Raw genomic sequence first — 26,357 nt, forward strand, 5'->3', positions numbered from 1 at the left:
AGCCATGGGAGGTTGAGCAAGTTTCTTGACCTTGATGAGCCTCAGTTTTATCATCTGTAAAATAGGGTTAAGTATCCATGGTATCTACCTCATAAAGTTGTTGGAAGGATTAAATGAAGTAACAGATATTAAGTGCTCAGCACAGTGTCTCACACGCAGGAGGTACAGAGTAAACGGGAGGGTTCGTTTTCTTTCTCTTCTCTTTGTGGAGGACATTTATATAAGCCTTTTCATCTTCTCATTTTCCATTCTGTTTCATTCCTGAGAGTTTTATTTATTTATTAAAGATTTTATTTATTTATTTGACAGAGAGAGACAAAGCGAGACAAGGAACACAAGCAGGGGGAGTGGGAGAGGGAGAAGCAGGCTTCCCGCGGAGCAGGGAGCTCGATGCAGGGGCTCGATCCCAGGACCCCGGGACCATGACCTGAGCTGAAGGCAGAGCTAAAGACTGAGCCACCCAGGCGCCCCTCAATTCCTGAGAGTTTTAAAAACAATAAGTAGGCCTCGACTAAATGGATATCGGTAGTAGTTAGAAAAATGAAGTATCCTCCATCCGGTTGTACCATTCTTTCCTTCTCATTTTCCTAGACATGTTAGTTAGTTATAGCAAAGAAAAATACCAGAATCATAATAAACGTGAGTGAGCACCTCCAGCACTGACAGCATTAATACAAAGAGACAAAAGGCCCTTTACTGTTAGATAACATTTATAATAACTGTATAGATAAGTATCGCTGTGGTGTTAAGATGAAATCATACAGAGACTCGTGCTCCTTTCCTTTCTGAGTCTCCCAGACGCTCCATCCGTATCTGCTCTCTGTCTTCAGTAAACTCTGCTCTCCCTTAGAAAAAAATGAAATCGTACATGTAAAGCCCCTAGTGTGCAGCATATAATAAGCAATCAAAGTTCATTATTTTCATAATCAGTATCAGCTGCTAGCACCATACATCACACACTGGTAGGCACTTTATGTATATTCATAATCCCAGTAATCCTGCAAATTAGTGTTAGAGCCTGAATTTGGACCCAGGACTGACATGGTCCCAAGGGGATCCCAGGTGCTGTGAGAGGCAGAGCAGGCTCTAAGCTCCTGGAGTACATAGGGTCGGTTCTAATCACCTCTGAATCCCAGTTCCTAGCACGATGTTTCGGCAGATACTGGATGAAGGCAGAGAAGCATGCCTCAGTGAATGAATACAATCTCTCTTTTTTTTTTTTCCAAAATAGAAAGTATATTTTAAAAAGATAAAATGAAGAGTTTGGAACCAGTGTTTTTCACCTATTGGTTGACATCCATGCATTGATTACCAGAGCCAGTGGGTCACAGTCATGATTTCTGTTTACAAATGAAGGGGAACGGAATAGAGCAGAAAAAAATCGGAGTGTATATGCATACTAATGATAAACATTGTTTGGTCACATGTGTTTCATTACCACTGTTTTTAATTTTAGAAGGTTTGAAGAACTCTCCTCTGGCACACGAATTTATATGCTGTATGAACTGATATTTTGCTGTCATTTAGAGCTTTTTAAAAACCTGTCTTACATTTTCCATATTCATTTCATCTGGCCCCTCTGTTGATAAGGAGTACTGAAGAGAGTACCTTTGTTTCGGAGAAGGTATTTTTAGCCTTGAAGGCTTCAGGCAAAGCCAGGACAATTGTGTCCGGCCTGAAGTACACTGGAGTTTGGGGGACAAAATCAAGGGGAGACTGAATGATCCAAACACCCAGGTGATTGAGGGTGCTTTGAAGTCAGTCACTGCTCTCTTACCTGAGGTTAGAAAAAGAAAGAAGGAATTGAAATTTGAATGCAGGGAGATAATGAGTCTTAATAGATTGTTCTTTGTAAAGTGCTTTGATATCTTATTAAAAGCATTTCTGTAATTTTCTGTCCATCCTGTGCCTAATGGGTTATTTTTAGAGACCCCATTATCACTGACATAATATTTTAAATTCCCACTGTGCTGGACACTGAAAGTCCCTTGAGTAGATATGGTCACTTATGTGACACCTCAGTACTTATTTAGACACCATCTCCTATGTAAATATTTCTTCAGTGTTCAACATGTCAGGCTTTGTGCACAAGAACAATAGAAAATACCTTCCATCTAATGACGTTACTCAGCTGCTCTGGGGCACTGAGTAGTTAGCCTTCCTGAAGGAATGGAGCTAGCATTCTTGTTAGGTTGAGATTTCAGTTTTGTGCCCAGATCTACTGCTGGTGGACCCAGGGTATACAAAATTTCCTGGCTACGAGTTTAAAATTAGTTGAATAAAAGGTGGCGAAAGACATGGAAATTGACTGTAGTATCTTAAGAGGAAAGAATGACGCACCCACGCAAGATGTCCAAGTTTGCAGAAAACCAGACAGATGGTTAGCTGTTGGGGTGTTGCACTGCTGGGCGTCCACACCACAGGTAAACACACAGGCCTGGCGTTGTGTGCAGTTTATGGGCTGGAAAGGAGAGGCTGCCTTTTTAACTTTTTTTTTTTTGGACTCTCCTGGTGCTTAGATAGAGACTAAGTTAAAACAGATAATAGCCCTCAAGTCTTACTCTTTAAAAAAATTGGCTTTCCTTCTTTGGCCCCAAATTGTCTTCAGTTTGCCCCTGCGTTGTAGTCTGAAGGATTAGGAAAGTAGTTCTAAATTAAAGCTCCAGAAATCAACTCTTCCTAGTATTACCGGTAAAAGAATAAAGCCGGAGAATTGGCACCTTCCTTCCCCATTTCAGAGAAGGGAGTGTGTGTGTGTTTTCTACCTCCTTTGTAATTTTTCCACTCAGAAATAAAGTCAACTTCTTTTCTTCTTTTCTCGTAGACTCGCTCTTTACTGAGTGTATTTGAGGAAGATGCTGGTACCCTCACGGATTATACCAACCAGCTGCTCCAGGCGATGCAGCGCGTCTACGGAGCCCAGGTATCCTGCTGTGCCTTCACCCGAGGAGGAGGAGAGTAGGAAGCCCCCTGCCCTCATCTTGGACTTCTCTCAAGGGGCTGAGAAATTTGAGTCAGAAAAATACCATTGAAAATTTGGAAGTAGAATCAGAATTGTCTTCCTCACTTCAGTTCACCTTAAAACACTGAGGACAGTCTGTTTTCTCTGCTTAAGAAAGTGCGTAATTTTCCTGTAACTATTAAAGCCAGTAGAGAAGGACCATGTCACTGGTTTTAATTTTTTTAAAAACTCAGCCCCAGAGGGCAACATCTGAATCTCCTCTTCCTATTTGTGAATGAGCAGGGTCAGTATCCTGAGACATGCTCTTTGTCTTTCTCATAAATGGGAGTCTTAGACGTCCAGGCAGGACGGTAGGGAGAGTTTTCCATGTGCTTCCTCTGAGAAGGCTTGAGTCACACTTCTGAAACTGTCGGGTGGCTTCTTTGTTTTGAGGAACAAATATCTCTGACTTGCAGAACAATGGAAAATAAATTGCTGAGTAGCAAAAGTGAATTTTTTTTAAGATTGAGAAGTGCCTGTTTATGTTACGTTCTAAGGGAAGACTTACAAATTACTTAAAATTCATCATGTTGCACGTCAAAATATTAATGGCTTGCTGATGCATTTCATTATTGATTCCTTGCTGACTTAAATCTGTATATGTCAGTTTCTTTTTCTCATCGATGATCTCTAAAGAGATACCACATTCAGTATATAATATATACTAATAATTGTATGTAGTCATTTCTTATATAGCTCTTGATACTCATATATGATCATTTATTATTATTGTTTTATTAGTCATTTATTCATATCGTGTATGGGAAGACGACTCAGTCCTTGCCATTAGAGAGTTTATGTTTGGGTAGGGAGACAGAGAAAACATTTATCTAAGAGTGTTAGCACCACTAGGAGAGGAGGTCACCTAACCCACAGGAATTGTGCTCAGCACCCAAACGGAGGAGGATTGTAACAGTCGCGATAATTGAATATTTTGTAGCTTCTGGGCATGATTTCAGGACTTTTACAGCAACTCTGTGAGGTGGGCATTGTTGGCATTATCCTCATTTTATAGGTTAGGAGACTTAAGGATTCCAATGACAAGTGACTTGTCCAAGTCCATATCGTTACTACATGGCAGAGCAAGTCAGTCCGAACCTGAAGCCCAAACTCCCAGCTACAAAACCTGGGGCAGCCTTAACTAGGGAAGTGGCAGTAGAAATGGAAAGAAGTGGATGAAATTCAGAGGTGTTCAAGAGACAGAATGGTGACTCACTGGATGTGAAGGGGTTAGATGTGTGAAGGATGAGTCCAGAATGATGTCCAGGTCTTTGACTTGAACAACAGGGTGGATAGTTGGGAACACATAGAAGAGATGGAGGGTGTGTGTGTGTGTGTGTGTGTGTGTGTGTGGAATGGCAGGGATACCAATCATAATTCTTTCTTGAAAGGCTGATTTTGAGGTGTCCATGGGACATCAAAGTGGAGAAAGCTTGTTGAAAGTTCCGATCTAGAGTTCAGGCTGGAGATAAAGATTTGCAAACTCTACTGTATTATACAAGTGTAACTTAATTGGGACTGATTTTAAAACCCAAACAAATCATGTGCTCATTGTGAATCTACTTGTTGTTTTGGTAAGACATTCAGAAACTGGAGACATATTATGTTGATTTTTTAAAACCCTATTTATATTGTATGTTTTTATATCCCCTGCATATTCAAAATTTAAGAAAATAGAAATTTTTTTCCCTGGACTTGGACCTGAACTCACTTGCTGTTCAGTAATTTGAATATTGTCGTTAAATGACTTGTCTCCTGTTTAAGGTTTAGGACTTAAGGGACAGTGTCTATGTCACTCCCAAGAGTCTCTGTTCTGCCTCTCCATGTCTGTCAGAATCATTTACTTGGAGATGTCCAGAGGCTTTCTTATGCGTTTTTTCTTTTGAGCCAGAAAACTACATTTTGCCAAAATTAAGTGGGTCGTGCATTCCAAGAGTCTGTAAACCGGCTTTTAATTCACACCACATGATCATCACATGGGTTCTCTACTGGCCAGAAACCCTTCCTCCTGCCTTGGCATTTCCTGCAGCAGAGGCCCACGGGAAGGGCTGGTTAGTGCTGCCAGACTCAGCAACAGATCCAAGCAGTGGCAAGCGGCATCCAGATCAGCTGGGTCAGGGTCAGTGGTTTTCAGGTTTATATGAAGGCTTAAGTGTCGTCTTCTGTTTCTTTGTAATTAAAAAAAAGAAAACTTCTCTGATTCCTCTTTGTTGAATTTGTTTATATACATGTATGTATCGGTGTGTGTATATGTGTGTGTAGTAATACTTATCAGTGTTTTCACTCAACTTTTTCCCCCTAAGTTATGTTTTCTTGGTTTATTTAACATCATTCCTTAAATATTTTACTCCTAGACCTGTTGCATTAAATTAATAGGGTTTTATAATCTCATTTTTTAAAACACAGGCACTTAGCAAGATGTTTTTGCATTATTGTATTTTAAAAACCAGGTTTATGCTGCTGATAAATGATCAATGATTCACTTTGAATCAGACCACATGGTAAATTTCTGTATTCTGATAGGGCGACAGCCACTGGACCTCAGTTTTAGAAAGAGGAAGAGTGAGGAAAACTAGAGGAAAGTTCTGTGAGCAGTTTTGCTGATTGTAGCTGATTTGGGGGAAATTTTAAATTTTATTTGACTTACGTGCTAGAAGGAAGCTATAGTCCATGAGCTGTTTTCAGCATTTTACAGCGGTCCCTGAAGTCACGTCTGGTCTTTTGACTGTCAGATGTGCCTTTGTAGGCCATGGGAACTGAGTACCTTATTAGAGGTCATTTGAACGAAGGAAGCAGTACACGTTTCTCATGCACTAAGAGCAGAAATGGGTTACATAAAAAGATCTGTCTTGAAGATGACTGGCTAGATAAGTTTAAAATCTCCCTCGTGTCTGAATAGACGCATCTGTGTCCATATTCAGTTAAATCTCAAATTTTGCGTTTCATACATTTGATACACAGAATCACATAAATAATCAAAATATCTGCCATAATTTTGTTTCTTTCTCAGAGAGGTTAAAAATTTTTAAATCTTGGGGCACCTGGGTGGCTCAGTCATCAAGCGTCTGCCTTCAGCTCAGGTCAGGATTCCAGGGTCCTGGGATCGAGCCCCTCATTGAGCTCCCTGCTCAGCAGGAAGCCTGCTTCTCCCTCTGCCCCTCCCCCTGCTTGTGTTCTTTCTCTCTCTGTGTCTCTGTCTGTCAAATAAATAAAATCTTAAAAACAATTTTTTATCTTTTAAGAATAGATTTATTAGGGTCTTACAGTGAAGTTTACTTAGGTAATCTCCTTGTGAATATTGTTGTGAGAAAACAGGGACCAGTGAAATGTCCCCAGCAGTATTAGCAAAACCCAGCAATTCTTGGAACCTGTCTCCTCCAACAGATAATGGACCTCTGTAGTTAGTGCCTTCAGTCTGGATAGAATTTTTTTTTCTTTAAATAAATTTTGGATGGATTTTTTTGAAGTGAGAACCATGGTTAAGGCTCTTTCATTTTCCTTCAGTGAAACTGGCTTACATTGTTCAATGTAAGCAGGAAACATTGTTCAATCTCTACAACTGTTCTTCAACCTTCTTGAATACAGAACACAGATCCTAAAAACTAAAAGCCCAAATTGGAGGTGGGAATAGTATCTTTTCAAATTGGGGTAATAGGTAGCAGTAGGAGGTGATAGGAGTAAAATATTTTGAAGAGAAGATACACAGAAATTTGGTATTATAAAGAAAAAAATTCTTCTTTAGAAATGATGATATACAGTTGACACTTGAACAACATGAGTTTGAACGGTACAGGTCCATTTATACGTGGATTTTTTTGATAAATACAGGGCTGTAAATGTACTTTCTCTTTTTTTGGTAAAGATTTAGAGCGTGAGAGAGTGCACACATGCGCACAAGTTGGGAGAGGGGCAGAGGGAGAGGATGCCAAGCAGACTCCCTGCTCAGTGCGGAGCCCAAAGAGGCCCTGAGATCATGACCTGAACCAAAACCAAGAGTTAGATGCTTAGCCAGCTGAGCCACCCAGGGGCCCCTCACTTAAGATTTTCTTAATAACATTTTATGTTCTTTGGCTTACTTTATTGTAAGAATATAGTATATAATACATATAACATAAAAAATTTGTGTTGACTATTGATGTTATCAGTAGGGCTTCTGGTTACTAGTAGGCTATTAAGTTTTGGGGCAGCTAAAAGTTATATGCAGATTTTTGACTGCGCAAGGCAGGGCCGGCCCCTCTAACCCCTGCATTGTTCAAGGGGCCCATGTATAGAGATCTCAAGCTCAGCAAGCTAATGCACCTGTTGGGAAACAAAATGAGAGGAGTGGGCTTCCAGGAGTATGAGCTTATAGTAGGGCTGGGGAAGGATTTGGAAGGCAGATAGGGTCAGAACTGCGTATTTTAATAAGAGAAATAATGGTCTCTGTTTATTGGGGGCAGAAACGTACTACAAGCTATGCTCGGCATCTCCTTTGTAGAATCTCACTTAGCTTTCATAAGAAAGGAGAGGTATTACTATAGCATGTGTTCGCAGATCAGTAAACTGAGACTCAGGTTTTGTATTTTGCCTAATATCACAGTGACAGAACTAGAATTTGCTCTCAGGTCTTTGACTCCCAAGACCTGCACTCTCACCCTGAACCACTGTGTTCTACTCTTTTGACATACTGGCCTCCAGAAGTGGCAGCAGAGGCTAAGGAAGTGGGAGCCTTCCAAGCTTGTTCTTGTCACTATAGAACGACCCCCACTACAGGACGGCCCAACAGCAGTGTAGCACAGCGGTTCCCCCTTCAGCTACAGGTTCACTTTCTGCCGTTCCCGTTACCCATAGTCAACTGTGGTCTGGAAGCAGGCGCTCCTCCTTCCGACATATTGTCAGAAGGTCAATGGTCGCCTAGTGCTACACCATTCACCTCACTCCACCTCACCACGTAGGCATCTTCTTGTCTCATATCATCACAAGAAGGAGGGTGAGTATAGCACAATGAGATACTTGAGAGAGAGACCACATTCATATTAGCTTTTGTTACAGGATACAGTTGGCCCTTGAACAATGCAGGGGTTGGGGTGCTGACCCCCATACAGCTGAAAATCCCCCAAAGCTTAGCTAGTAATGGCCTCCTGTTGACCAGAAGCCTTCCAATAACATAGAGTTGATTAACACATACTTTGTATGTTGTATATACCATGTACTGTGCTCTTAGAATAAAGTAAGCTAGAGAAGAGGTGTTATTAAGAAAATCACGAGGAAGAGAAAAGACATTTACGGCGCTGTATGTATTTATTGAAAACGTTTTTGAGTAAGTTGACCTGCACAGTTCAAATTCATGTCATTCAAGGGTCATCTGTATTGTTATAATTTTTCCATTTTGTTGTTATTGTGAATCTCTCACTGTGCCTAATTTATGAATTAAACTTTATCATAGGTATGTATGTGGAGGGAAAAACAGTAGATATAGAGTTCAGCAGTAGCCACAATTTCAGGCATCCACTAGGGCTCTGGGAATGTGTCCCCCATGGAATCGGGGGCCCACTGTATGTGAGAGGTGGAAGCCAATTCCTTTTTGTGACTAAAGTGACTTCCCTTGTTGAATGAGTTTTTATGCATGATTGTTTTAGTGCATTTTAATAGCCCTGAAAACCAGTCAAATTGAGGTTGATACGACAGGGACTGAGGAGAAATATGTATGTAGCTTCAGTGAGGGAGCAGAGAGCCTGAGTGGTTTCTAGAAACCGCTTTGGAGACCGGGGTTCCTGCACTTGTTTTGCGTGCAGGACCTACAGCTTTTCCTCAGGATGGCTTTACGGCGTTCAGATTAATATGAAAGATGATTCTGGACGAGGCTCATTCACTTAGGTACAAGGGTTAAGGGGTGGCCTTGAGCTCATCAGATCTGAGTTCCAGTGCTGGCTTGGCCACCTGCTGTGTGATGTTGGGAGGGTCACTTGTTTGCCTGAATTTCCTTATCAGGTAACAGAGACCATAATCGTGGCCACCTCATTGATTATTGTGAAGGTTAATAGAGTTTACCCTTGAAGGACTACGATCAGTTCCCGGCACGAAGGGCTCTGGGTGTTAATCATCTTCTAAGTCTTAAAATAACAGTAGTTAAGATAGCACGTTATACTGGGGCTGTCATTTGGGTTAAATAGAAGCTTGGTCCTCTGATCCTGACTTTGTTGACAGAGCAGTCTATACTTGCTCTCTTCACTTCCTCACTGGATGGTTGATGCCCGCTCCTCGGTCTGGCCTCCCTCCTCCCCTTGCTGCGGGGGCGGCCTACTGCCTAAATCGCAGCCTCTCCACCCTTGGGCCCTGGGCAAAGACCTGATCCTTTAATGACACCCCCCCCCCTTGAAGTGGTCTTGCTTTGGTTCCTGTGACAAGGTCCCTTCCGGTCTCCTCCTCATTCTCTGCCCGTCCTTCTCGGTCTTTCCCCTTTCTTGGCATCCTGTTGCTGCCTGCCCCTTAAGTTCTGCAGAATCGCACTGGAATCCTCCTCTGCTTCGTCTCTATTTGCTTCCAGAGCTAGGATCCCTTCGGCAAGCCTGGCCATTTCAAAGTCTGTTTCTAGTCCTTGTCTCTGGGTCTTTATTCAAGACATTGGCCTATTGGTGCTGTGGGGAGTGAGTGCTCCGCTCTTACCCGACGCAGCACTCTGATCCATCTTCCTGCCTTCCGGAGATGTCTTCCCCTTTCAGTCCCTCCTCCATCCAAACCTCCCTCCCTCCCTGTCTTCACGTGCTTCCCTGGCTCCCAGTGCAGTTGAGTTCGAACTCCTCAGCAAGGTGCGCAAAGCTCTTCACGAACTGAGTATCAGCCTACTCCTCTAGCCCCGTGGTTGGCTGTTCCGGAATGTGCCAGGCCCTCCACATGTCTTGAGAGTTTGCTCTGCCATTCCTGCTGCCAACAATCCCCATCAACCCCTTGCCCTGACAAACGGCCTTCCCGGCTTGAAGACATCACCTCCGAGGTGTCTGGCACCTTTCCTTCCTTCCTGCTCTCCCTCCTCAGCCGAAGCGCGCCCCTGTGCCCAGATGCCCCGTGCACTCGTTGGCGCGAGCTCTTCCGGTGCAGTGAGTGCGGTCTCCCTGCCCCTCTGGACTGTGAGATCCCAGAGAGCCGACTCTCTGGCTCCAGTGCCCGCACCAGGCCTGGCCCCTCGGAGCGTTGGAGCCGGTGGTGCTGCGGCTGTGGAGGAAAGGACTGAGCTGTGGACATCTGCAGCTGAGCGCCAGCACAGCTCGGCTGCGGGGCCTCCCCGCAGCCCTCCCACTGGAGGCTGGCTTTCTTTGATTTCTCCTCCTCCCTCACGCACTGCACGCTGTTGTTTTTGCCTCAGAACAATCTCCCAGGTCTCCACCACCTTCTCCACTTTCTGGAGACTGTTCTCATCCCTCGCTCGACCTCTTCGGGTGGTCTCCCGAGCCTCCTGCCATGACCCCTTCAGTGCTCCTCGACACCACAGCCACTCCTGAGTTTTCCTCTGCTCAAGTCGGATCTTGTCACTCTCCTGCGCACGTGGCTCGGGGCTTCCCTATTGACTCCAGGGTAACGTCCCCGTCCCCAGTGGGCACCCCTCATGGCCTGCCCCCCAGCACAGCGTCCTGCCTTGGTTCCTCATGCTCCTCACTACTCCTGTGCGCGGCCCAGCTCGAGGACTCCTCGACCCCGGCTTGGTGGTAAGCACGTGGTGACCGAGACTTTCCACGCCTGGGCTTAAGGCAACGTGGCTGGGATGGAAGCAAAGGCCTACATGGTGACTTTGACCCCAGGGGACTTCCTCTGCCCCTCTCCCAACCTCACCATTGCCATCCACCATGGATGTGCCACCAGCAGGGGCCTCCGGGTGGTTTCAGGTGACAGTGACAGTGGCCGGAGCGCTCTGTGCCACCCCAAGATAAACAGTCCTTTGCTTAAAGCTTGGTTTTTCTTTCAGGTTTGCTGACCACTGGTATTTCTGCCTTGACAGGAGCCGTGGAGGTTCGATGTCATGTAGGAGATGCTGTCAGTAAACACATCACTGGGTTATCTTTTTTAAGGATTCTTAGCAGGCATTAGATAGCGTAGTGAATAGCCAAAGAGTGGTTCCAGAATGTCACAGAAATCTGACTCGTGTAACTCTATTTAGAGTCTAAATTTTAGGCCACTTCTGTTGCTGAACCACAGCTAGAAAAAAGTGTGGGATTTATGTTCCTACCCATGGGCCTAGCGAGACATGCCCACTGAGTACCAGCCAGATAACAGGTTTGCACTTTAGATTGGAAATAGCATAGTGTTAAAAACGTGGCATTTAGATTTCAAGTCCAGCAGATCTGCATTGGGTCTTTGCCTTGCCGGATATTAGTTGTGATTTTAGAAAGTTATTATCCTTTCTGAGCCTCTGTCTCCTCATTTGGTAATAGACCGTACCTGATAGGTGCACTGTAAGGATTAAATGTGGTAAAATATGAAAAGCACTTAACAGCACTGTCGGTACTTAGAAAAGACTCGCTGAATGTTAGCAGCTGTCTGTGTTATTGCTATTGCTAATATTTACTCTGCACCCAAGCTCCAGTTTTGCAAGCCTTGTTGCAGAGATAATTGTGTGGGCTGACCTCACAGGGTGTGGATTAATTGGCTGATGTGGGCAAAGCATTTCATAAAACCTCTGTGTACAATAGATTAAGTGTAAGATTAAAGTTGGTCTAGTTCAAAAGATTGTTCATGGCATGTGCTCTGCACAGAAGTTCACTTTTCAGGGCCGTTGACAGGCTGTTTTGGACCTGTCATTTGTTCCCAGTGAGATCATACTGGCCGAGCAGAATCTTGCAGCCTGGAATCACACACATCTGAAAATACACAGCATTTTCACAAGGTGTTTCGGGGCGAGACCTGGCAGAGTCCAGTTGTACACAGTAGTTGTGGAGAGCAGCAGTTGAATGTTGTGCCCCCTTCTTGGCTTTGTGCAGGCAGCCCGGGAGCACCCCCCCCACACACACACCGGTAGGTAGCCTGGGTGCAGTCTGATGCCGGCGGTGCTCTGGCAGGTTTTCCATTATTCCCTTTGGAGTGTTTGCCACTCAGTGGTAGAGAAGAATCCAAGTAGCCCGTGCTTCTTGCTTAGTTTGAAGGCAGGGAGGGTAGTTATCATATCTTTTGACCAGTCTCTAAAGGATACAGATATGGGGCATTAATATTTTAGATTTAGCTAAAATAAAGAATGACTTAAAAGAGTAGAAAATGGGGGCACCTGGGTGGCGCAGTTGGTTAAGCGTCTGCCTTTGGCTTAGGTCCTGATCCCAGGGTCCTGGGATCGAGACCCACATCAGGCTCCTTGCTCAGCAGGAGCCTGCCTCTCCCTCTGCCTCTGCCTGAGGCTCCCCCTCCTTGTGCTCTCTCTCTCTCTCTCTCTCTCTCAAATAGATAAAATCTTTTAAAAAAAAATGGAAAATGTTCCTTGAATTTGAAATATTGTGGCCTAATGGAGAGCTTCCTGAGGGTGGGTCTCTAGAGACGTTTAATATCTAAAGCAGGATCAACAATTTACACCCTTGGGCTGGCTTCCTATTTTTGTAAATAATGTTTAAATGAAGGAAGCCACAGTCATTCCTTGCTGTCTTGTTTATGGCTGCTTTCATGTTCCAACAGCAGAGTGTGTAGTTGTGACAGAGACCATCTCCACAAGTAATGTCTATCTGGCCCCTTAGAGGAAAAGTTTGTCAACTTTAGGCTAAGGCATAGGCCGCCTCAGCTCTTAGCAGGACTTGGGATCTTGGAGAGTAGTGTTTAAGTGTGTGGATCTTAGAATGGGACAGAGGTGGGCTCACATCCCAACCCTGCTGCTAAGTAGTTGTGTGACCTTGGGCAAGTGTCTCAACCTTTCTGTGCTACCATTTCTTCATCTGTAAAATTGAGTTAATAATCAGAACCTACCTTACAGGGTTGTCAGAATTAAATGAGGTAACACATGGAATACACTTGGTGTGGCCATCTGCCATGGACTAAATCCTCTCCGTGCTAGCTGCTGTGGTTAGGATGATTCTGTAGGTCTGCAAATCCCAGTCCACATGGTGCTGCCCCCGGGCAGATGCTAAAGTAGCTTTAAGCAAATCCACCCTAAACCCTCCGTTACTAACTCAGAGAAGAGGACCGAGGGATTTTCTGATACAACAGGCTGTCAGCCCAGTGAGTGGGTCAAGACCCTTTCCCGTGCACTTTGACCTTCCAAACAGCTCTGCTGGAGATGTCGGCGGGCCGATTTCTTGGCTGATTGTTTCATGCTGTCCATTCTTGGTATTTTATCATGCCACCCCCCTCATTGTGATGTCACCTTGTAGAGTTAGGAAGTATTTTCCCCTGACCTCTGATTCCAAGTATTGTCTTAAACCGGGAATTTAGAGGAGTCTTCTAACCTTGTTTGTGCATTCACTCATCACACATTTGTCGAGAGGCTGCTGTGTGCTGGGAGCTGTTGCACCCCCTCCCTCAGTGCGGGGCCTAGTGCTTGTGCATTTGTTCACCTGCCTTCCTCTTGGCTCCATGGTCGCCAGCTCTGTTTTGTTTTGAAAGGAGTGGCACCCTGGTAGGATGCCAAAGCCAGGAACTTAGATGTGCTTGTTTCAGGGTCAGTTGATGCCTGTTCCTTGGGGCTGATGAAGGAAGTCAGGGAACAGGTTGGCTAGTTTTCAGCAAAGAGGGTTGAAGAAAGTAGGATTAGGATTCTGATGGGTCTTGCAGAAGAAGACCACGAGAAAGAAAACAAGCCCCTGCAGAGCTCAGGCCTTGCCCCTGAAGGGACAGCGGGCCCGAGAGAATTAGAAAGTAAGCGAAGGCCAAGGCCAGCTGGCGCCCTCCCCTCCTTCTCCACAGTCAGACCCTGTGGCCCTGCCCCTCTGTTGGGAGTGAGTCCTGAATCTGAAGAGAAGTTTTCACTGAGCTTTAGAAACGGAAGACACGTGTTCTCGGCAGAGGGCATCGATTGTGGGAGGCTTGTGGTGGAAAACTGCCCCACAGCCAGAGATGAGAGGGATAAACCAGAGAAGAGGAAGATGAACGATGTGGGCCAGTGACAGTGGCCTGAAACAGGCCTCCCAGGGCAGTGCGGCCGTGCTTCTGTGTCCCCATCCAGCAGGACCGACCTAGCCCTCTTGGGTTTGCTGGATCTGATGATGTCACAGTGCCGCAGAAAGTCCTGTTGCCCTTAGTCGAAATGTGGACCGCGGAGGCTTGCGTGCCCTCACTGTGCCCGCACGGCCAGCCTCGTCTCACCTGCACACCTGCACCCCTTGCTCTGGCTATGCTCATCGCTCTTCAGACAGTCGGGGCTGCTTTCCACATGCTGGTCCCTCCTTCCGGAAAGCTGGTTCCCGTGGCTAACTCCTAGTCTGTCTGCAGGGGTCCGCTTAGAACCACTCTTCCTTGGAGACCATCTGCGTCCTCCTGTTAGAGCCTCCTAACACATCCATGCTTTCCTTTGCGGTTCTCATCATGCTTGTAACTGTTTTTTGCTGTCTGCTTCCCAGTAAATCATGTGAGGACAGGGGCGGCGTCTCTGTTGGATGTTGGGTACAGCATCATCGCTCACTACATTTTTGTACTGACTGACTAGAAGGAGCAGTAATTTGTAAATGATGGGCAGAGAAAAGCAAGCTTTAACCTTTTTAATGTGTTTTGGTCTTGTTTTCCAAATAATTCCTGAGCGAACTATTATTTTACAGACACAACTCATACATTTTTTTAAGGGATTCTCTGAGGTGGCTTTTTTTTTTTTTTTTTGGTGACTTTACATGTGTTGGACACACCTTACCTGCTTTTCTCTTCTCCCTGCAGAATGAGATGTGCCTGGCCACTCAGCAGCTTTCTAAGCAGCTGCTAGCATATGAAAAACAGGTAACTGGGTATTTATGTGGCATGTGGATGCTATGCTCGGGACTCTCGTAAATGGAGTTCTTTTAAGGAATTCTCCAAGGGGGGGCGCCTGGGTGGCTCAGTCGTTAAGCATCTGCCTTCGGCTCAGGTCATGGTCCCAGGGTCCTGGGATCGAGTCCCGCATCGGGCTCCCTGCTCCGTGGGAAGCCTGCTTCTCCCTCTCCCACTCCCCCTGCTTGTGTTCCCTCTCTCACTGTCTCTCTCTCTGTGTCAAATAAATAAATAAAAATCTTTAAAAAACAAACAAAAAAAGGAATTCTCCAAGGGCATCCTTGAGAGACTTTGATTTCCTTCTTTTTGTTCATGGTCCACTCCTGTTTTTGTTTTTTGGTGTTTTTTTGTTTTTGTTTTGTTTTTGTTTTTGTTTTGTCTTGCCTTTTCCTTTCCCCTGATAAATTCTAACTGGTGATTATCCCAAAGTCTTTATGATGTATTCTAATTAGCCTACAGAAGTCACCCACTGCCTTGAGGGTTCATGATCTGAGGGGCTACAAATGAATCAAATTCCGGGAAATAACCCAGTTCCAGGAAATAAACTCAAAGATGCCGTTATGTCCAGACAGAAGAAGGGTGATGGCCAACAAAGGAATAGCTTGGGGGGGGGGGGGGGCGACTGAGTGCATTGCTGGGGAGGAAGTGGCGAGCGCACTCGTTTTCTGCAGATAGACACCGTGACGCGATGTGCGCTCGGGAGCAGAGTGGGAGCTGGTTGGAGGGTGCTGGGATGGGGGTAAGGCAGCACTGACTCTCCAGGCCTTAACACCTGGGTCTTTTATTCTCTGGTCTTAGAATTTTGCTCTTGGCAAAGGCGATGAGGAAGTAATTTCTACACTCCACTATTTTTCCAAAGTGGTAGATGAGGTAAGATCGAAACACGGCAAAATTTTATTTGATTCTTTCTTGAACTTTCTTTCATCTTTGTGTTGGCCCACTTCCCATTGTATGTATCTACTCAAATATTTAAGAAGATATCTCAACTTGTTGCTCTTCCGAGGCTCATTTCACAAGACAGGTTGTATGCGATTATATTTGTTTCTGGTTTGAGGCGAAAGGCTTTGTTATACATGAATAATGGACCAAGAGAAAGATTTCTGAGAATTCATTTTCCCAAGAAGGGTGTATTGGTTTCTCCAGCTGCTTGTAACAAATTACAAGTAGGTGGCTTAAAACGATAGACACTTATTTGTTCCCAGTTCTGGAGGCCAGAAGTATGAAATCAAGTTGTTGGCAAGGCCAGGCTCCCTCCAGAAGCCTGAGGGGGAAGCCTTCTTGGCCTCTGCCGGCTTCTGGTGGCCCTGGGCGTCCCTTGGCGTGGGGCTGCCTCCCTCCAGTCTCTGCCTGTGCCTTCCCACGGCCTCCTCCTCACCCCACTTCACCCCTTCCATCTGTGTCTTCTCTTCTTATAGGGACATTATCATTGGATTAGGGCCTGCCTGGGTAACTCAGGATGATCTCATTCCGAGGTCCTTCATTACATCTGTAGAGACCTTGTTCCTAAATTTCCAGATGTTCTGGATGTACATTTCTTTGGGGGAGGAAGAGGCTGGGCATGACTCCCCCACCACAGGGGGTTTCATACAACTGTTCTTGTAGCTGTCTTGTATAACACATTTGGACCATTTGTGAAACACAGCTATTGTTATAAGAGAGGTACATAAATCCTATTTGTAATAAACACCCCAGCTCAGAGGCTACTGGTGCTGAGCAGAACCCTCTGCAGAATTGGGTCGGTATGAAATGGGTATTTCACCTGTCAAGGAGCTTGCAGTACTTACAGTAGAAAATTATGATAAAGAAGAAGCGAAAAACAACACGCAGGTGCCATTTACCTGTTCAGTCGCTGATGTAAAGGAGATACTGTCTTCAGTTTATAAAATGAGAAACTAACATTCATATAAAATTGTACTGATTGCATTGTCATTCATTCAACAAACCAACCCAGCAAGTTGATATTCATTCAGCAAACACATATTGGCCACCCACTGTGTGGTAGGTGCTGTTCTAGGCACTGGGGATATAACAGAGAACTCGTCATCCAGTTCTTTTTGAGCTTCATCCTTTCTTCCACGACTCTCTCCTCAAAATGAACGTTTAAAATGGGTGGATATCTTTTCCAGATAGGAAGATCATGAATGGAAAAAAGTAGGAGCAAAAAGTAATTTTTTTGGAAGTGAGGAGATGAATGTTTCCTAATTCACCATGAATAAGGAGCCCAGGGGGAGAAGCAGCGGGCTGCATCCGCTGAACTCAGGTCTTTTCTTGACCAGAGCCAGTTGCTAAGGAAATGTGGTTAGTCCTCAAACCCCCAGAACCTGTATCTCCAGTTTAAGATACTTACTTACAACGCTACTTTCATGGGCAGGAATGATGATTCTTTTGGTGGGGAGTGAATCCCCACCAAAGTGGGGGAGAATCATTCCCAAAGGCTGGAAGGCTGGGAATGTGATTTTATAGGTGGTATCATGGCCTCCCGGAAGCTTGGCCCCATCAGGGGTTCTCAAACAAGCCTCTTGGTGTGGAGGCCTGCGTGCGTGAAAGCGAAACTTTGCCGAATGCACACTGCAAAACAGATTGGTGGGTGGTTTCCCTTTGTTCACCAACCAGGAATCCCAGAACATCTTCAGTAATATCTGTGTTTGTTGCTGATGTCTAGATCACCAAACATTTGAAGTTTGGGCAACTTTGTGAGCATAAAAGACTCTATATCCAGCACGGTGTAATAGGAAAAGCCTGGAGTTCAGATTCTAGTAGCCCAGGATGAAAAGCTGTTCCACCTCTTTGCTGTTCTGGATTTGGAGAGTTGTTTGCCTACCTGTTACGTGGGTATAATAAGTAAGACCTGACCCTCAGAGTGGGTGAGAACCAAGTGATATAAAGCATGTAACTCTGGCATGCAAAAAGGACTCAAAAATGGTAGTGCTGAGGGGCGATGACTTATTTCTTTTGCACCATTTACAACAGGATTTAGAAAGGCCTTGACAAGGTGGAAGGAGAGAAAGAATCAAAATAAAATTACTTGGTGAGGAGGATCCCATTTGAATACAGTCAGCTTGCTCTTTGAAAGAACAGAGGCCTGGGATCTGAGGTTTCAGTGGGGACCCTTCTTTCTCCAGAGTAATTCCCAGGCCCACAGCTGCTATGGTTGTCAGGTTAATGGGCTCCCAGCAGGCCAGTCTTTCAAGTGTGACTTTGGCCGTTCTGAGAGGGAGAGAACTTACGGTGGCCTGGTCAAGTGTGACCCGAAGTGAGTGCTCCCAGTGAGCTGTGTTCGTTGCATGCACATGAACGTGACGTTCCCTCCTCCAGCTGGTGTGGCTTAACCTGAGAACACAACCAGGGTTTGCACCGTACATAGACCGTAGCCATGGGTTTAGAGACTCCTTTAGCAAACCTAACTGAGGCCAGCTCAGAACCGCGCATTTAGTTTTAAAACCTCTAGGCCTATATCATTTGCAGCTTTATGAAGGGTTGTTTATTTGCTAAGGAAGTGTAACAGAACTCTTAAACCACACAGAAGTGTTCACTGTGATCCTGTGTAGTAGTCAGTGTCGGTTATAGTGGGTATAATTTTTTTTCAGTAAGATTTCTCTCTTTTTTTCAGCTTAATGTTCTCCATACAGAGCTGGCTAAACAGTTGGCAGACACAATGGTTCTACCTATTATACAATTTCGAGAAAAGGATCTCACAGGTAAAGTTACTGAGTTCAGTGCCAATTACCTTGAAAATATCAATTCATTTCATAATTGTTCTGACTGTACTAATTTCTTTAAATATGTGCATCATTGAGAAATGCCCTTCTTTTTCTGAGCACTTCAGTTTAGCTAACTTCCATTGAATCTCCACTGTGTTCTTGGCTCGCCTAAAGGAGGTTACAGGCTAATGAGAAAACTGGCTTGAAAACAGACAGTCATAACATCATGTGTTAAGGGCAACAAGACAGAGAGGTACAAGACAGCACACAGAAAGGTGTGATTACCTTTTTGACGTTAGGGTACCAGGGAGGGCTTCCTGGAGAAGGTGATCTTTGTGCTGGGTTTTGAGAGATGAGTAAGTGTTTACCAAGGAGACAAAGATGGCAAGGTTTATATTACTGGTTCGGAGCATTTGTAAAGGCATGCTGTTTTGGCGGAGCCATGAATGCTTTGGAATGTAAAGTAGGTGCCTTAGAGAGGGACGGAGGGGCGGGGACCATGCTTTACCTGTACTAGACCCTGGGCTGCAGCCATGAACAAGGCAGATGAGCTCCCTGGTCTCCAGGAGCTCACATTTTAGTGGGTGGGCAGATCTGGGACTGGTTCAGAGAGCCTGGTTGCCCTTTTGGACTAATTTTGGTTCTTCAGCCAAAAACCAAAGCAAAATTTTAGAGTAATTTTATGTCTCTTGGAAATCAAGATAGTCAAAAAATGAATAAAAAAGAACCAAAATCTTGAAAAAAACATAGTTGATATTATAAAAGGGAACCCAAACTTTCTAGTCTTTTTGTTCTTTATGTCATCGAAAATATTCATTGCTTAGAGATTAAAGAATTGTATTTTCTGGAACACTGATGTAAAAAATTGCTGGCTAAAAAAGTCTAAACTGAGTACTAAGAGATCTGTTCAGGATACTACTTCCTCTTCAGGGGTACCTGGGTGGCTCAGTCAGTTAAGTGCCTGCCTTCGGCTCAGGTCATGATCCCAGGGTCCTGGGATCAAGCCCCTCCTCCAGGCTCCCTGCTCAGTGGGGAGTCAGCTTCTCCCTCTGCCTCTTCCCCCACCCCCACCCCCCTCATGCTTGCTCTCTCACTCTCAAATAAATAAAATCTTAAAAAAGTGTGTGTGTGTGTGTGTGTGTGTGTGTGTATATATGTGTATATATATGTATATATATAAAACACCTTAAAATGTAAAATTTATTCAGGCAGAAAAGATGCAGTACATCTTAAAGATCATGTTCTTTCCCCTCCTCACTTGGAGATTCCCGGTGATCGTGTCGCCTGAGGCTTTAGGGAGCGGGGTAGACCTGGCATCAACATTTGCCAAGGGCGGTTGAACAGCACTGAAACCTGACAAAGAACAATAAATGAAATGTCAGCTTGTGTAAGGAGAAATCTCGCTTGAGCAGGGTTTTTAGTGGCTTTGAGTGTTGCTCATCTATCATTGCATGTACATCCTAAACCTACATGAAGTCCTGCACTGATTATCCAATACGAACTGAGAGTCTGGGTGCATTTTTTCATAAAGACTTTCTCTAAATAAAATCATAGAAATGTGTGGAGATATCATTTTAAAAAAAACTCCAAGTCTTTTAGACAGAAAATAATCACCCCTCCCCCGCAAGACCTACATTGTCGGATTTGTGTCTTTCAGCTTTGTGATGGGAGGCAGCCCGGGGCAGAGGGTGCGGGCAGTGGTAACGACCGGGCCTTCGTCAATCCTGAAGAGCTCAAGTGTGGATTAGTAGTATTTGCCCAGGATGGTGATTTTTTTTTTTTTTTTAAGAGAATAAAACTATGTGGGAGTAGTAAAAAGAAAAGCCTCTTAGGTATCTATGGAAACAGTGCATCAAAGTAACCTCCTCTGACCACACCAACACGCAAGTTTGAAGGGTTTGGCCTGGGTCATACTTGAGTCAGCCTGAGAACCAGGTTAGAATCTGGCCTCCCCTCTGCTGTGATGATTTTTATCTGACATTTCGCTGCCTTTTTCATTTATGCACCAATATAAGTACATATCTGAATGAAGAGAACACAAAAGCTGGTAGGGAAGTTATTTGACCAGGGAAGTGTAAAACCCTGAAAGTGCTCCAACAGGAAGTAAAAGGGAGAGGGGAAGAAAGGGAAAGGCAGGCCCACAGAGGCAGAAAGCGACCGACACCAAAAAGAGTAAGAATAACGGGAAGAGAGATTGAAAAGCTGGAGGCAGTTTTGAGGCAAACTGAAAAAGACATAAAAGGTATGAAAATGCTTTCCTTTCTTTAATGAAGCAAAACTGGATTGTGGTAGAGTAGTAGAAAGTATCGCTTTCTTTTAGATGTCTTTGTGTTTTTTTCTTTTTTAAAAGATTTTATTTATTTATTTGACAGACACAGCGAGAGAGGGAACACAAGCAGGGGGAGTGGGAGAGGGAGAAGCAGGCTCCCCGCTGAGCAGGGAGCCCGATCCGGGGCTCGATCCAGGACCCTGGGATCATGACCTGAGCTGAAGGCAGATGCTTAACAACTGAGCCACCCAGACGCCCCTGTTTTTAAGTCTTTAACCTTGGACAGCTATCACCCTTGTTGACCTTGTTGTTTTTTTGGTCTTGGACTTTGTTACACCTCACGGTGCGTGAGGGGGTGCGGCATCCACAGGGGGTAATAGTGGTGTTTGTTGGCTTGTCGCAGGTACCATATGCTAGACGGCTTCAGACTTTTTCATTAAAACAAGGATCCCATATTCCTTTGTTAGTGGTGGCTTTGCCAGATGTTAAAATGGCCAGCAACAAGGCACTCTAGGTTCTAGGTGTGGTCCGGGTATGGTGAGGAAAGAGGTATTAAAACACTCTTGGGGGCCAATCTCCAGGTCTCCAGTGTACACTCCAGGGCTCCATGAAGAGTACCTGGCCACCACACATTCCAGCCCACATCCGCCCGAGTGCCCTCTGCTTCATGGACCCCCAAATGCTGTCTATAAGGAGTGGCCTGAAGGGCAGTCAGGGTCCCAAGTTTGGGATGCAGCTGAAGCCATAAACTCCAGTCAGACCAGGATTCCCAACCAGGAGGCCAGAGCCGTGTGAGGGCAGAGGCCCTGAGGAGGTGCTCACAGAGCCTTCCTCCTTCCACACATAGACTTTTCTTTTCTTGGGGAAGCACAGAGCTCTGGGTTGGCGTATTTTATTTTTCTTTGCTCTAAGATGTTTGTTTTCTCTTGTTCAGAGGTTAGCACTTTAAAGGATCTTTTTGGACTCGCCAGTAATGGTAGGTATCCTCTCCATTCTTGGCGCGTGGGTTTAGTATGCATGTGGCTGGAGATGCTGAATGAATGTTCTTGCCTTTCAACCCATCTGGGAGCTAAAATGCCTCTTTATTTTTAGAGCATGACCTCTCAATGGCAAAATATAGCAGGCTTCCTAAAAAAAAGGAGAATGAGAAGGTAAGAATACCTACCTGACATGCTGTTTTTCACCTCGTTTACTTAAGCTCCTTTTCTGTGCTCCTGCTGTGAATTCGTGGCATTGAGGGTACCTTGATGAATTCTTTTTCTTCTTTCATATACGTAGATTTTTAATTACTTATTCTGAATCTCATAAGTAGACTTCTACCTCCCTATTCTAGCTTTTCAATCTGGTTTATTAAACACCAGCTTGGAACCATTGTATAATTACATTTGCACAATGATTTCTCAACTCAAGCTTGGTACCTCGTGCTTGTCTGCCTCATACGTATTCAGGTCACTTGAATTTCTTGCCCTGGGTGTTGACTCTGCTTCTTTCACTCATGCTTTTTTGCTACTGTAGATGATATTGACCATTTTAATGCATCTAAATTCCTACTTCTGTTGCATGATTTCCTTGAGCTAAATTATTTCCTTGGAATACAATCTTATGAGTGAACTAAAATGTGGCTTTCAGTGCATGCTACCATATTGTTCTCCTAAGGGATCTGAGAGTAATTGGCTTCACCCCAGGGCAGCCCCACAAGCACAGAGATGCTAATACTTTGGTATTTTTAATTGGGAGTTTTTAAAACATAAGGTGGAACCTTATCTGAGTTTTATTGTATTGGTTGCAGAAATGGGTCTCGTGAGTAAACGCACACTGTTGAAGCTTCATGCTCTTACAGAATTGCCACATCCATCAGACAGCCTGACGTTTTCCTTCCGCCTCTCACCCAGGTGAAGACAGATGTCGTGAAAGAGGTGGCGGCCACACGGCGGAAACAGCACCTCTCTTCCCTTCAGTATTACTGCGCCCTCAACGCGCTGCAGTACAGGAAGCGTGTAGCCATGATGGAGCCCATGATAGGCTTTGCCCACGGACAGGTACGCCATGCCCTTCCCCTAAGGGCTAAGACCTGAGCCAGCTGGGGAGAACAGCTTGGCATTCCTGCTGAGCTAGCCTTTAAGAGAAACCAAAGCATCATCAGAGAAAGAAACACGAATGCACCACCTCCCTGGAACCTTCCTTAGATTCAGCACATGGAGAGCTTCCTGGTGGGCTGGCTGATCGTTAGCTGGTCTTGTCAGGCTGTACGTGCAGACAGTGATGGCCTCGGTCCCAAGCCTCCCATGGGGAGGGGCTGGTGCGGCCCTTTGCCTCTGAGCGAAGTGAGAGCCAGGCCTGATCTGATGTTCTGAGAAGCAGCTGACTGCTCAGGTTGGTGGAGCTGGGCCTACAGCTCAGGACCCCTTGCACGGTCCCATGCTGCTCTGGGTGGTGAGGGTCACCCTCAGCTGGGCTGTTCTCCTTGCTGAGGTCATGGCTGGCACCTTGGCATCCAGGGCATGGCAAAACACTGCCATGGTTTGCTCAAGTCTCTGTCCAGGATGTATGTGACTTCTTCCCCCAGTTAATGGTCTCCTGAACATCCATCTGTCAGGATGCTCCAGTGGCAGGGCAGGGCCCTGGCCCAGCAGCAACCAGCCTGGCAGGGACCGGCGTGAGTGTCCCCCCCCATCCCTGCTGTGCCCTAGCCCCACTTACACGGACTCTAGCACCTCACCCCGCACTCAGGAAACACACCCAGGAATCTTCTCTCAGCTGACGACAACCTGGGAACAGAAAGGGATGTCAGGAAGCAGAATGTTGAGAAGAAAAGAAGTCAGCAACTTTTTAAAACTCCACATGTGTGAGCATCTATTCTTTTTTAACACATGTTAAAAAATACATATATTTCAAAAAACACAGCGTCAGTAGCATTCAGGGGCAAGGGGAACAAGGGAGGATCTTTAGGCATTCAAGCTCAGTGATCCGTCTTCTTAATGTGGTTATGACGTTGAATGATGAGGTAACTCGAGTCAGCTGATGCCTTCAGGGGGTGATATTTAAGTAGAGCGCTAGAATCTGTCTGTGTCATCTGCATAAAGCTGGGTTGAACCCACAGCTAGCCCTGTCCAGCTGCGGGCTCCGGTCTGTAGCAGACCCCTGGCAGCGTCCAGCTTCCTCATGGTGGGCACTGATACCCGCCTCTCTCCTCCCTTAGTTACTGCACCTCTGCCTGGTGGAGGGCCTGGCCATGCTGGAGATCGTCGGTCCTGCCTTTGCTGTCGTTATAATAACGCCTCCTGTCCCGTCTGCCCTCCCTGGACTGACAGTCCGGGCCTGTGGAGCAGGACTCCCCGCTCTTTAGAGGCCCGGGGTCAGAGGGGAGCCTGGACTGAGCCTCAGAAAGATGAGCAGCTGTAGGCTGAGCAGTTAGTGGTTGGGGCACCCGGTTAGTTAGGGAGGGGCCTCACAGGTCTAATGGATGGGCTTGTTCCTGGCTGCTTCCACTCTGTTCCACCTGAAGTACCACACCGGCTTCTCTTGGCCTGCGCTTTCTAAGTGGAGGCCGCCCCAGGGAGAGGGGGCCCAGCTGCAGGAGCAGCCCCCGCACTCCCGGGCCTGGCGACACGGAGAAGAGCCGCACACTGTCATGTCATCGTTGGGTGGCCGAAGCAGCATTTTCGAGGACTGAGGATGGCATGTTTTACTTTTCATGTGGAAAGTACCCAGATTTCAAGACACAAGACCAAATAGTCCCTCCCCCTGTAGACTTCAAATCCTGCCAAGAACTATAGCTCCTTCACTTACACCAGTTGTTGTCTAAACCCATGAATCTTTTGGATGATTCCAAAGCATTCGCTCTCCGTCTGCCTCATCAGCCCTTTTAAATCAGTGTTGACTAAGCGTCTACCTTTGTTAGCCGATGGCCGTCTGACCACTGTACTTCCTGCGGCTCACGAAGGCGTGAGAATCTGGGTCTTTGGATGATGTGGCCCTGAATCAGGCTTCTCGGCACCACCCACTTAAGTGCAAGCTGCTTGACTTCATTTCTGCCTCCCCTGGCCGTTGCTAAACAGGCCCTTGCACTGAAATCACGATTCCGTCGTCATGCCTGAAACAGAGATTTTGCAAGCTGTGTACAGGTTTATGAGATCACAGAAATCAAGTCCAGGGTAGTATTCACAGGGTAGATCTGATGAAAGGTGGCTGGAGAAGACAGGGTCTCATCCCTCCCTTCCATTCCTTCAGATCAGTGAGGGATTGCAGGAGCCCCCACCCCCCACCCCCAGGAACTTGCAGAATAGCAGGGGAGCTGAGACGTGGAATTCGGAGTATAAATTCCAAGGAGTTCAGGGAGGGGAAGGAGAGGAAGGCCACTGGGAGGCTGTGTCCTTAGAAATGCAGAAGGCTCCCTGAACAGACTTTGATATTTGAGGTTTCAGAGATTCAGAATGGCATTTACTGTTTTGAGCTCTGTATGATTAAAAGATCATGGGACCAGAGCAGCTCCCTGCATGATTACCTTGCATTAGGAGAATCGTGATCATCCTCTGTTTTTATCCTGTGGAAACTAAGGGCATGGGAGTGCATACTTCCCCAGGATGTGAGCATGACAACACGTGCCAGCCTCATTGGGGTGCGCCGTCGAGTTCTGTGCCCACTGCACAGGGCAGGGGCCGCTTCCAGATCAGACACATGAGCTGGCATAGAGGGTGAGAAAATACCCACGTCCAAAGCGGAGCATTTTCCCTTTTCTCATGGCTAGGGTTTGCAACTCTTATTAGCTCTCTGTGATCAGGCATGTAAGATGGAGCAGTTCACACCCAGTATTCAGATTTTTTAAAGCCTTGCCATGGAAAGAAATGGAGACTTGAGCTTTGGGGCCAGGTGGTTACAGATGTCAGTAATACACAGAGGTGGCCACTCTTCCCCTTACCCCTGCCCTTCAGGGTTTGTGAGGCAACCCAGACTTCCTGGGAAGTGAATACCCCAGAGTCACAGGAAGTAAGGACTTCCTTCTATCCCTTCCCCAAAAGCCAGCAATTGAAGTTTTATTTTCAAAGGAGACAGAGCCCTCTTAGGGCCACCCTCCCCTGGGCAGAGGGAGCCCACATCCCAGAACGTTGGAGGCCGGAAGGGAGCTCACCAGTCTGAGCACCTTTTCAGGCCCAGAGCTCTGCTGCCTCCACACCCACATTCCCCTCTGGGTTGACATCAGGGTTGGAAGAGCCCCATAAGGGTCTTTAGCCCAGTTTCCCTGGGTAGTGTTCCAGCCGTATCCTCTGTCCAGCTCGTGTTCCGAGCCACGCACGGCTGGCTGACGGGGGTCACCGCGGCCTTTGGGGTTTGCGCCTCCTCCTCGTCTGGTTCTGGCCAGCGTTGTGCAGGTCAGGTGTCACACACCGATGGAGCCCCTATAGACGCAAAGGTGGAGACCTACTCCTTGCCCCTCAGAAGCTTTCTATCTAGAATTCACAGAGGAAAAGAGCTGATGACGAGACTA

The 26,357-nt window shown here is 46.0% G+C and overlaps 2 protein-coding genes across 6 annotated transcripts in view; one reads left to right on the plus strand and one right to left on the minus strand.

Annotated features, from left to right (window-relative positions):
• The window catches only part of APPL2 (adaptor protein, phosphotyrosine interacting with PH domain and leucine zipper 2), a 51,176-nt gene that overhangs the window by 4,086 nt on the left and 20,733 nt on the right, over nt 1-26,357 (plus strand). For 4 of the 5 annotated variants that reach the window (XM_027594926.1, XM_027594927.1, XM_027594930.1 and 1 more), the window contains exons 2-8: nt 2,825-2,923; nt 14,813-14,872; nt 15,701-15,772; nt 18,513-18,600; nt 21,807-21,848; nt 21,965-22,023; nt 22,765-22,911. In XM_027594926.1, the coding sequence (XP_027450727.1) occupies nt 2,825-2,923; nt 14,813-14,872; nt 15,701-15,772; nt 18,513-18,600; nt 21,807-21,848; nt 21,965-22,023; nt 22,765-22,911 (567 nt within the window). The remainder of the gene's footprint in view (nt 1-2,824; nt 2,924-14,812; nt 14,873-15,700; nt 15,773-18,512; nt 18,601-21,806; nt 21,849-21,964; nt 22,024-22,764; nt 22,912-26,357) is intronic. The other variant, XM_027594928.1, reaches the window with a different exon arrangement.
• Nucleotides 23,622-26,357, minus strand: part of WASHC4 (WASH complex subunit 4) — an 86,486-nt gene continuing 83,750 nt past the window's right edge. Inside the window, exon 34 of the mRNA XM_027594925.1 lies at nt 23,622-23,640. The gene's annotated coding sequence lies outside the window, so the exon portion shown is untranslated. The remainder of the gene's footprint in view (nt 23,641-26,357) is intronic.

The sequence above is a fragment of the Zalophus californianus genome, chromosome 9 (genome assembly GCF_009762305.2).
Source record: "Zalophus californianus isolate mZalCal1 chromosome 9, mZalCal1.pri.v2, whole genome shotgun sequence".
NCBI classification, from domain to species: Eukaryota; Metazoa; Chordata; class Mammalia; order Carnivora; family Otariidae; genus Zalophus; species Zalophus californianus.